We start from the raw sequence: 12,666 nt of genomic DNA, 5'->3' as shown, positions 1-12,666 counted from the left end.
TTCCAGCATCCGCTTCTTCTTTCTGGCCTTTTCGGCCCCTCCTTTCTCCTTTCTCTTCTTGCCTTCCATGGGTAACTTTAAAACAGCAATCAACCACGCTAATCCTGACTGTCAAAAAATTTACTTTACCTCTAACTTGCTCGCTTTCTCTCTGTTTGGCGCATTCCATTATCTTTGGGTCATGCCATATTGCCATTAGACAAGGGGGCGCTCATTTATCTCCCTATATTTCTGTAAATAGACTTGACCTGCAATCGGTTCATTGGATAAACGCATTCCCAGGAGGCTTTTTTTCCATTCTACATTAATTTAAGAACAAACAAACAAAATATATTGTCATTTATTTTTTATTTGTGACCATGAAAGTTCTGTAACGGCGCACTCCCGCTCTGGCCACGTATGTCTGACGGCCGTTTTGGATAATCTGTGGGCCGGTCGCGAAAATTCATCGGCCGGCCGGCCGACCGGGAAAAGTCCCGATCGTCCCGACGGCCACTCCGCCCCTGTCTGATTGTGTTGGCTCTTTGGTTATTGGGCTGTTGAGCATAATTCATTTAGTTTTTGTCTGTGGAGGATTCTGTTAAGGCTAATTTTAACAGTTTCCCAATTGCTTAAATGTGGTAAAAATGTGTTTGCAAAGTAGTGTTCACAATATATTTTAAAAAGAAAGACAAACGTGTTTAAAATGTTTTGAAAAAATATAATAATAATATAACCTATTTCAAAATGAAACCGAATTTAAAATGGAAAGCTGATAGCTTAATAAAAAAAAGTTTATCTTCATAAAAATGTTTTAGAAAATTTGAAACCTGCTCTACATCATCAACATGATCAAAACTTTGCTGAAAACTCAGCAAAAGACCTTGTAATATAATTTCCTAAATGGCTTCATTCATATTGTGATACTCATCTTTTTGATATGAAATCTTTGTTAAAGAAAAATGAACAATAATGTTTATATTATTACTGATATTTCAAAATTAGTATTTATTGAACTGAAGCAGCATGTGCTTACTTAAAATTGTATTATGCTGTAGAAAAATTTGTTTAAATAGGTTTTAAATAATTGTCTGACTGTTTAATGTTTTAGGCTTTATAGGATTAAGCTTTATGCTTTGTATGACTGTATGAAGTGCTGTCGAATATATTTCTTTTTATTATACTATTCATTGCTATAACTGCATTTCTGCATTACAAAATATAACTGGACTTAACTGGATGGAATAATATATTGATCTTTTATTTTGTGTGGTACAAAAAGAACTGATTAAACTGGATACGTAAAGTTGGTTGAGACAAACTGTGATGTTGGTTTGACAAAACCAAAATACTTTTAAATGCTTGAAGTAGAAAGTTTTACAGGTCTTACAGTAAGACAAAGAAAGAAAGAAAGAAAGAAAGAAGAGGGCATCTAAAAGCAGATTAAATGATTCTGTGTAAGTTTGGACAGTTGAAGTATGAACATGTAGTTTAGGAGTTTTTGGTGATGACTTCACTGGGCTTTTTTGAAGGGAGAATAATAATGGTAACCAGCTGTTGGGTCGTTCCAAACAGAATTTCCAATAAAATGACCAAATTACCACTATTTTGAGCAACACACCTTTGAGCCCTTCAAAGCTCTCACAATGGAGGGTAAAGTCTGAATGGGACGCACCCCATCATTCACATGAGTTAGAACTGACTGAACTCTTTGCCAAGTTTCACCAAAACCATGTGTAGATGTTGCAGTAACCTTTAATTTGTTAAATGCTTAAATTTTGAAATGTTTGAAGTTAAAATATTTAATCATATATTATTGCCCCTATAAATACCGCATATGAACATTTATTTCATGTAATACTACAAATTATGCATAAAAAACAAGTATTAACATTGAGTTTACATTATGTGTAACATGTTAAAATTGTACCTTCTCTTTAAGAAAAGTCGCTGTTCAGCAAATGTATTTCGGTTGAGTGGTTTCTTTACCACTTCTTTACCAAGTGTGTATCTCAACTTTAAAATACACTCGGGCCAGATCCGTTTGGAAACTCACCTGCTGGAGTCCATCCCTTTGGCCCGCATCTGAGGCCTGTACTCGTACCGGATGCCTGTTTGCTCACTCCCTGATTCCGACCGAGTCAATCGGCCCAAGTGAGGAAGCCGATGACATGCCGATGAGTTAAGAAGGAATCGGACCATATAAGTGACAGTGCAGAACTAGCCCAAGTTTTGTAACTACACTTTCTCATGCATTTTAATTATAGATTATACCATCTCATAATTAATGTGCAAGAACTGACTTGAATGCATTAAGAACATTTATTGACAACATTTTACAAAAGTGTTTGCATGTGCATGATTTTTTTTTTACAAACTGCAATTAGGCCCGTATACACATCCATGAAATACAATTTATCACCTTGAGAAATAATAATTTCTCAATATACACACATTCAAAACACACTCTGACATCCGTACACACCCACACAATTTTAACTGCATCATTTATTGAATTGGCCTGTAGTGCTCTATAATACAGCAAACAGAAAATAGGGGGAAAATCATGTATTTACTCCATAGGCTAAACATGAGAAAAATGGCGCCATCTGGTGGAAAATATAAACAATTTAAATTTTGAAGCCAGATTTTTGGAATGAAGGCATATATTATAATATCATATAATTCATGAATTTATGCTTTAATGGCACTGGGAATCAAATGTTGCTGTTTTAATGGGGAAATGTTTGTCCTGAAGGTCCCGAGTGCAACTATTTTGTGTACTCAGTGTATTGTAGGAAATGAGGTTGAAATATCAAAATTCAACCAAAAATACACACCTTTGGCAAAATTTATGCCGCTGGCATTAACAGCCAAATGATTGAAAAAAATAAATAAAAATGTCCTGAAGATTGCACAAGGGTTCAAATAGTTTAAACCAAACTTATGCATGTTGTTCATTTCCAAGTGGTTACATTGTCTCTTTGTGTCTTCATCCTGCAGGTTTTTGATGAAATTGAGTCATGAAACAGTGACTATTGAACTGAAGAATGGCACACAGGTCCACGGCACGATTACTGGTAATTCTTATTTTCCATTTGTGAGACTAAACTGTCCCGGTGGGTTTTACTGTTGGCAATGCATCTGATTCAAGTGTCTATTTATAAATAATTATTGAATTAATTGGTGAATACATTTAATTAATTTGTATAAATGTCAGGTGTGGACGTCAGTATGAACACTCACCTCAAAGCTGTGAAGATGACGCTCAAAAACAGGGAGCCGACTCAACTTGAGTCCCTCAGTATCCGTGGCAACAACATCCGCTATTACATCCTGCCCGACAGTCTTCCTCTGGACACACTGCTGGTTGACATCGAACCCAAGGTCAAGTCAAAGAAGAGAGAGGCTGGTGAGTGCTGTTGTTATGGTGATTTAGTGATGGACAAGCTACACTGAATGCACTGATCGTGTATTGCTTTCAATGTTAAAAAGCAGTGAATCCTTTAACTGGTGTTCAAAACTACTATGATGATGTGTTTATGAAGTAAGTGTTAATTATTAACTTTCTTACAGTGGCTGCACGTGGCCGAGGAAGAGGGCGGGGTCGTGGCCGAGGAAGTGGGCGTGGCCGGGGAGGGCCTAGGAGATGAATCTCTGAAGCCTCTGTGCATTTTTTCACATTTTACAGCATTTTTGTTTGTTCTTCCTTTAGAAAATACTTTGTGATTCTGATTTGTTTTCATTTTGTACATTTAAAATGCCTTCATTTTGAAAACCATATTGAGTCTTTTGTTTGTAAGTGCTGAACTGTATGTGTCACTTAAATGATGCAGAACTGTGTTTCTGTAAAGGTGTCTGGTTATTTTTCTAGATTATTTCAATAAAGTGATCATTAAAAATCTCCACTCGAGTGTTGAAGGAATATTCCTTTTTATTTAAAGTGGGTCATGATGTGTTTCAACCAAATCATATGATGCGCACTGTCTCCATGGCAACAGTGTATCTCCAGTCACTTCAAAACTTGCAGTGCAGAAATTGTTGCCTTTTGTAAGAGAAATTGCTTGCTAGTATGTTACTCATAAGTCGGTTTAAATAAAAAGCACCTGCTAAATGTAAATGTTCTATAATAGCCTCAGAAAATTGACCCAATTGAAATACAGATATAATACTATTTTGTTGCAAAAGGTAGCTTTTTGGTTATTCAGGATAAGACAGTCAGGCTTTTGAGTCAGGGGACAAAGCAGGGAAAATTTGGTTAGATACATTAAACAGATGCATACATTTTTTCTACCGTTCCCTCAGTAAAATCTGATGGTGGTGAAACTTTTACCTCAGCCATTGATATTAATAATGCTTTTAAAGAGTTATATATAGATAATTTGTGGAACCATTAGAACTCCCTAAAATGACTGAGCAAAATAATTCTCTTGATTCTGAGATAACCTTGTAGGAGCTTGGCGAGGTAATTAAATCCTTGTCTACAGGCAAGACTCCGGGGCCAGATGGATTTGCCTCTCAATTATTTAGGTCAAGGTCAATTTATTTATATAGCACATTTAAGAACACTAGTGTATACCAAAGTATATATGCAAATGAAACAATAACGGGACACAGAGTAATAAAAGACTACTTTGAAAAATAACACAAAACAAGAAATTACCCATATAGTCTACAATAAACATTCATGTAAAAGCCAAGGAATACATATACTTCTGTAGGCGTGATTTAAAAACAGGAATGGACAGGGCTGGCCTAACGTCCAGAGGTATACTGTTCCATAGTCTAGGGCCAGCAACATAAAAAGCACAATCCCCTTTAAACTTTTGGCGAGAGCGAGGTATTTGCAGGAGAAATTTGTCAGAAGATCTGAGGCTTCTAGGGGATTGTTGATAGCTCAGAAGTTCTGACAGATAAGAAGGGGCCACACCATTTAAAGCTTTATAAACAAATAACAAGATCTTAAAATGGATCCTATAATGCACCGGTAACCTGTGGAGAGATGCTAAAACCGGTGAAATGTGTTCCCTCTTAGCACTAGCAGCTGCGTTTTGGACCAACTGCAGGCGATACAGAGATGAGTGATTTAGCCCCATATGCAGTGCATTTGAATAGTCAAGTCAAGATGAGATGAAGGCGTGGATAACGGTCTCCAGATCCTTAAATGAGAGCAGAGGTTTTAATTTGGCTATTTGCCTTAATTTAAAAAAAGCTACTCCTTACCACAGCATATACCTGTTTTCCAAAAATTAGTTCGGAGTCAAAAATCATACCTAGGTTTTTTGCAAAAGGATGAACATTTGGAAACAGTGTATCTAGGTTCCTAGTGATATCAGAGACAGCACCAGGGAGACCAAACACAACAACCTCTCATTTAATTGGAGAAAGTTTTTTGCAGTCCAGCATTTAATGTCCTCAAAGCATTTTAGAAGCACAGAGCAAGAGTAATCAGAACTAATAGGAATATATAGCTGAGTATCATCGGCGTAGCAATGATATGAAATATTATATTTCTTCATGATAGAACCCAAAGGGAGCATATACAGAGAAAGTAGAATGGGTCCCAAGAGGGACCCCTGGGGTACCCCACAAGTGAACAATGCAGAAAAAGAGGACGAATTTCCAATCGTAACCCTCACAGTCCTATCTGAGAGGCATGATGTAAACCAATCTAAGACAATGCCCTTGATGCCAACCTCATCCAAACGTTTAAGAAGGATATTTAGATCTTATGCTACAGAACTGGCTCCACTTTTGCTAGAAGTTTATATGGAATCATTAAAGAATGGAAAGCTTCCGCCAACCATGACACAAGCCCGGATCAGTCCGATACATAAAAAGGACAAAGATCCAAGTGAGTGTAAGAGGTACTGTCCAATTTCCCTGATCCAGCTAGACATTAAAATATTGTCAAAAATTCTGGCTAACCAATTAAGTTATGACTTCTCTTATCAGAGATCAGGTGGGGTTTATTCGGGGCCGCAGCTCTTCTGATAACATTAGGCGTCTCATCAATATCATGTGGTCAGTGGTGAATGATCCGACTCTGGTTGCTGTCATCTCACTGAAAAGGCGTTTGATATGGTAGAAAGAGATTATCTTTTTAAGATTTTGAAAACATCCGGTTAGAGAATACTTTTAAAGAATGGATTAAGTTACTTTATAGACACCTGGTAGCGGCGGTACAAACAAATTGATTAATTTCAGATTATTTTTCTCTGGATAGGGGTCAGAGTGGATCGTAAGGGGGGTTACTACAATTTGTGACCTATATGAGAGTGGAGAGTTGAGATCCTTTGAAAATTTGGTTCAACATCTTGGGATTCCCAGATCTCAGTTCTATAAGTATTTACAGTTGCACCACATGCTCTGTACTGTTTTTGGGAGTAGTTTACACCCCCTAAAGCAGCAGGTACTCTGGAAGAGGTGATTATTGATTTTGGAAAAGGTCATGAGGCATAAGTGTATTACTCCCTGCTAATTCAGAGTCAGGGGATGGAGCTTCAACTTCTGTCAAGAGATTATGGGAGAAAGATTTTAACTAAAAGTCTGTATCTAGACATGCAAGGGTGCATCTTGTGCAATTCAAGATTTTACATAAATTCTATTGGACCCCCTCTAGATTGTGTAGGCTTGGTCTTAAAGACACACCCACCTGCTGGCGATGTCAATCAGAAGATGGAGACACAGCCAAAACACATTTTTTTGGGTGTGTGTTATTATCACAGAATTTTGTTTGAAGATTCAGAGTTTTATGTGTGAGGTATTGGGCACTCATTTTATTATGCCCCAGACTCTGTATTTTAGGTGACGGGACAGTCATCAATATGGAGAATAAGCACATCAAAACTGGGTCCTAACTAGTTTTATAGATAGTTTTAAGGGGTGGGAAGTCAGCTGGAGCACCCCCATTTCAGGAGTGGTGTTCAGAGGGTGGCAGCTTTTGAAGAGGGGTCATCCAGAAGACTGGGGAATTTATACTTGTTTGTGGGGAAATGGGGCAAATATCTGGCTTTTTTGGAGGGCTGTTGGGGAGGGACAGTGGTGAGAGAGGTGTAGTGGATAATGTGTGTGATTATTATTATTATATATACAGAGGCGTTTCCAGCATTGAAGGACATCCGGGGCTTAGCCCAGACAATTTTATTTTCACACTAGCAACCACTTCCCTGTAGTACAGAGCTGGTGAGAGGGTATTCTTTGAGTTTTGTTCTGGCTGGGCCTGTTTCTACAGTTCCTAAATCTTCCACTCTAGTACTATCCTCAACATCCTCTCTCCTCCCTGAATCATCTGTGATGCAAAAGAACAGATACAGCACATAACTTATTGCAAATCAGCTTCAAACAACTAATTCATCAAGTGCTACATATGTCAAATTGTGAACCAATACCACTGAAGAAAATGTATTGGGAAGAGCAGATCAGTGGGATTGCCCTAAGATCTATCATGATTCTTGAATTTTCATGTACATTTACATAAAGTCATCACAAAAGAGTTATATTATAGTGAGTAAAGTGAGGTAAAAAAAATATTGAATATAAATAATTTATATTTTTTGACATAAATAGTCAAAATGATGTATAAGATCCTAAGTTAAAGCAATACATGGATGACTTTAGTCTAAGTTCATTGACACACCATGGCATCGAACTGTATATAATTCTCATCATCTCTATGAGAATAATTCATCTGTCAAAATCCTTTCATTAGGATCATTGGGATAAACAATGTTTCACGTTTAACTTTCTCTTAAGTAAAGTGACTTATTAATTGTTACCAGTTTCCATGCCTGATTCTGGCACATCTTTGCTACTCTCTACAAAACCATTTAATCAAATTAAAGTGTATATTTACCACAAACTAATATCACAAAACAAGTCACACATATATTTTATGTTAATGCTTATTGGTTATCATTAGCGAAAACAACACCTGATAAACAAGAAAAGTATGCTCCGAACGGGGCTCGAACCGCGGCCTCTGTCATGAGAGGCGAGCGCGCTTACCTCAGAGCTACCAAGCTGCTTCAATCATATGATGGAAGTTAGAGGCTACAACTCTTGGTTTAGCCTACTGTGGGTGAAAGCCAGCTAGATGATGATCTTCAGACTTTAAGGACAAAAACAAATGTGAATTCTTACCCACTGACTTCTTTCGGAAAAATCCCCAAAGCCTCATTTGCTTCATTTTTGCTGTCTTTCCTGCTAATTGCCGTTAACTCGCCACTAAGTAACGTTAGTTGATGTCAACGAATGTGCAAGCTCCTCCCCACCTGCTGCATATTCAACAGAGAGGAAGAAACGGAGTCGCCCATAGGCTACCGACAGCAAAGGAACTTATTCTATAGGCTAGATTAAGCCTATGTCTATTTGTACAGGCTGTATGCAGTATGTGCAAAGCCAAAGCACAATGAAATAAGGCAACTTATGATTTCGGGGGTTTACATAGGCTTTTGTCCGGTTTCATATTTGTCAGTCAACTATTCAAAATACATTCGGGGCTACACTCAAAACATTCGGGGCTGAAGCCCCGGCAAAATCGGCTGCCGCCGCCTCTGTATATATATACACACACATTTATATTGTGTGTGTGTGTTTATAATCATGTGACCACTGGGTTTTTGTTGGGGGTCGGGAATGGGAGGGGGGTAATAGTGGGGGTTAAATATTGATTCTGTTTGTATATGTTTTTCTTTTCTTTGTTTAATAGATGAATCAGTTTTTTGACTTCAATCAAGAAATGCCAATTTGGATGTTAATTTTTTTCCAGATCTATCAAGTCATTCAAAGTTACATTAAAATGTGTTTCACACACAAAATACTTGAACACACCTCTTTATGATTTGACTTTTCAGAATACAAAAAGTATTAAAAACCAATATGAATACGGATGTGTGTAACTTATATAATTATTCAGAACACCTGCTGAAGTGACAGTGAAACAATGAAACCTTTTGTTTCTTCCTCAAGTGACTTTTATGGGTCAATAACAAATAAATATGTCTAAATTATAAAATGGGGAAATCTTTTAAAACTCCAGTTTAAAACACATGTATAAATTTGTATAAATATAATCTTTGTGTGTCAGGTCAGTTTGCCTCTGTTGATTCTGTTGACTGTGACGTCTCTGTTTCTTCACAATCATTTCTGTTCTCAATCAGTTCTCAAAGAGACGTCCATCTAAAACCTAAAACACACAAAGTAAAATTAAAATGTGCTGTATGGGACTTCATAATCTATTTCAGAAAAACGTACTCTCGCTATCTGCGAATGATCGAACATCTCCATTACAACTCTATTTAATAGTAATCCATAGAAAACAACTAAAATCTGTTTATCACACACACAGAGACACTGAAAGAGATATAAATATAATTTATATATTCACAGATCAATGAATCAAATGGATATTAATTACAGTTAAATACATTTATAGTACATAAGCAACAATTCATCAGCAAAATAAAGGAGATCAATTCAAATATGATTATATTAATTATTAATACTCACCACAGTGTCTTCAGTTTATAATGTGGATCATCTTTTAGATCAGAGAGCAGCTTCATTCCTGAATCTCTTAGTTTATTCCCAGACAGATCCAGTTCTTTCAGGTGTGAGGGGTTTGATCTCAGAGCTGAAGTCAGAGCAGCACAACCTTTATATGTGACACCACAATAACTCAACCTGCAGAGAACAATGACATACTCTTCACTCTCTCAGTTCACAACACACATCAGTTTAACAGAGATTTGGTGGGGTGGGGGTAAGACCCCCCTTGAGCATTTTGACCAGCCTACCCGTTGTACCCAGTGGCCAGTCCATCCCTGTTTACTCACTATTGTGTTGTTCCAAACCTATATGACTTTCTTTCTTCAGTGGAACAAAAAAGGAGATGTTAGGCAGAATAACAGCCTCAGTCACAATTCACTTTCATTGTATGAAATAAACATGTAAAGAAAGTGAATGGTAACTGAAAATTCTCTCATCATTTTCTCACCCTTAGAAAGTTAAAAAGTTTTAAATAATGATTTATTTCTTAAACACACCTAGCGTTTCACTTCAGAAGACATTAATTAATTCACTAGAGTGGATTTTATTCTGATTTTATGTGCTTTTTAGATCTTCAAAGATCTGATCACCATTCACTTGCATTGTATTAAACTACAGAGCTGAAATATTCTTCTAAAAATCTTCATTTGTGTTCAGCAGAAGAAAGAAAGTCATAAACATCTGGGATGCATGAGGATGAATAAATGATGAGAGAATTTAAATGTTTCGGTGAACTGTCCCTTTAAATAATATTCTGCTAATATTAAGCTCAATCAACAGCATTTGTGGCATTATGTTGATTAGCCATTTTGGGAGGGTTTAAATTCAGAAATTTGATGCTTATAATTTTATAAAAGCACTTACATTAATTCTTCTGTTGAAACTTGTGTATTATTTGATGCGTAAAAGTTGTTTAATATCGTAATTTTTACATCATGGTAACAAAGTTATAAAATCGGCTATAACTTTACACAGAAGTAGCACTAAAATCATATTTACATTCATATCCTTTATGTCTTGTATACTTTTCAAAATAAATTTGTGCGGTATCATCATTATGCGACAGACGCTATTGACTGAGTTCAACTTAAATTGAACCCGGATTATTCCTTTAAGTTTAATTCAGTAATAAATCTTATTGTAATCGAGTGTTTTGTCTTTTTTTCCATTTAAAAATATCTAAATATTCTTAAAACTAGATTTTTTAGACATGTTAAAATATTTAATCATTAAATATTATATTCAAAATTATATTCTCCGATAGCAATTTTTTTGTTCGAAACATCGTTTTAAAGAAGTCTTAAAAAAAACGAAAATATTTTGTTTTGTGTAATGGGTTAAGAGACTCATTCACCGTTTTCTTCAATTGATTTTCATCCATTTAAAAAAAATCTTCTTAATAGTTGTGCTTCGCAGATTTCTTCATGATAAGATAAACACCGTGAAACATACAGTATATTATTATTCAATACGTCACAAGACAAAACTGTGTGGACCCTTTACACATATGCGTGTTTGCAGAGCGGAAGTGGAATCATAGTTAATCTTGAATGGAGGTGAATGAGAGAACACAACAAATATAATTTTTGCTAACCTGTTTGCTCCAACAGCAAAAGAAAATATCAAAGAAAACACTTTCATAACCTTTCAAAGAAAGATACAAATATAGAGCGCTGAAAAACAGCAGTAACAAGAAAGAAATAGAGAAACTTTTCTGTCACTCAACAGCTTTTAGAAGTCTCATCGCAGATGCTGTAACTCGATTTTTAAAATGTACTCCAGGGTAATATAATACAAAGTTCAATGTTATACATTTACAACAAACATTTTTAAAACTGGAAATATAAAAAAAAATTCTACATTTATATTGTTAAATAAGGCAGAATCGTGTCATAACACGTCTGTAAAAAGGGTCCATTAGTGCACGCGAGCGGCGACAATCATCCGGGATCAGTTTGACGCCGGGTTCACACATCCTCCGTGAGCGGCACCTTTTCATTTCAGCACCCATATTAACAGTCACGAGGTGACACGTCCCAGATGTGGCAGTGAGCGGATAGTTTCGGCGTTGAGTATTTTTTCCGCGCGACTCAAGCTGGACTCAACGGCTCTGAGTGAATAAAACATAAAATAATCTGGAGATTATAGAAAATAAATAATAAGCAAATGAAAATGATTTAAGCCAAACCTACAAAACTGTACAATCTACAATCTGAACACAAACAACACAAATTAACTAAAAATAATGAATAAATAAACTGCATTGCTTTTGGCTGTTTATGTTGGCTATAGGGATGTTTGGGCTTTACTACATTAACTGATCACGACCAAGTTCTCTAATAAATATAAACAAATGCACAACAATTGAAGCAACAATTTACCTCATTCAGATTTGCATGGCCACATAATGGACGAGACTGACTGATTGTGGAGGTTGAGAATTACAAAGTGCTGTTCAACCCTCAGCATTTATTATAGAAGGATTTATTAGCAAAGGAAAAGGTGTGGGATACAGTAGATTCAGCAGATTTGTGCAGATGGTAAGTTAATGTTTTAGTTTACAGTATGACTTCATGTTGTATAGTCTACAAGCATTTTATTTTTTCAGTTGTTTAAAATAAATGCCGTTATTTCATTGTTATTACCTATTTAATAATTTATGGGCTGTTGGCTGAATTGACCATTCGCTACTGACCACATGCTCTTGATGAGATGCCTAATGTTATCAGAAGAGCTACGGCCCCGAATAAACCCCACCTGATCTATATGTATAAGTGATACTTTACTTAATCGAATAGCCAGAATTTTTACAAATCTTTTACATCTAACTGGCTCAGGGAAATTGGGCGATAACTTTTACACTTGCTTGGATCTTTGTCATTTTTAAGAATCAGACTGATCCGGGCTTGTGTCATGGTTGGTGGAAGATGTCCATTCTTTAATGATTCCGTATAAATTTCTAGCAAAAGTGGAGCCAGTTCTGTAGCATAAGATCTAAAAAACTCAGCGGCAAAGCCATCCGGCCCCGGAGCCTTGCCTGTAGGCAGGGCCTTAATTACCTCATCAAGCTCCTCCAAGATTATCTCAGAATCAAGATAATTTTTTTGCTCAATCGTCAGTTTAGGAAGTTCTAATGGT

General features: G+C 36.3%; 3 protein-coding genes across 3 annotated transcripts in view; 2 read left to right on the top strand and 1 right to left on the bottom strand.

The window, feature by feature from the left end:
• The window catches only part of LOC127650479 (uncharacterized), a 1,198,408-nt gene that overhangs the window by 54,905 nt on the left and 1,130,837 nt on the right, over window positions 1-12,666 (bottom strand).
• LOC127650380 (NACHT, LRR and PYD domains-containing protein 3-like) overlaps window positions 1-12,666 on the top strand; it is a 1,539,373-nt gene that overhangs the window by 666,197 nt on the left and 860,510 nt on the right. The window lies entirely within an intron of this gene.
• LOC127650467 (small nuclear ribonucleoprotein Sm D1-like) lies at window positions 2,587-3,632 on the top strand. The gene is made up of 3 exons (XM_052135916.1): window positions 2,587-3,059; window positions 3,200-3,391; window positions 3,556-3,632. Exons 1-3 carry the CDS (start codon window positions 2,930-2,932, stop codon window positions 3,630-3,632), a joined length of 399 nt encoding a protein of 132 aa, XP_051991876.1. The 5' UTR covers window positions 2,587-2,929.

The sequence above is a fragment of the Xyrauchen texanus genome, chromosome 10 (assembly GCF_025860055.1).
Source record: "Xyrauchen texanus isolate HMW12.3.18 chromosome 10, RBS_HiC_50CHRs, whole genome shotgun sequence".
Lineage (NCBI taxonomy): Eukaryota > Metazoa > Chordata > Actinopteri > Cypriniformes > Catostomidae > Xyrauchen > Xyrauchen texanus.
The sequence above is the reverse complement of the archived record's forward strand: the minus strand, read 5'-3'. Positions and strand labels throughout refer to the sequence as shown.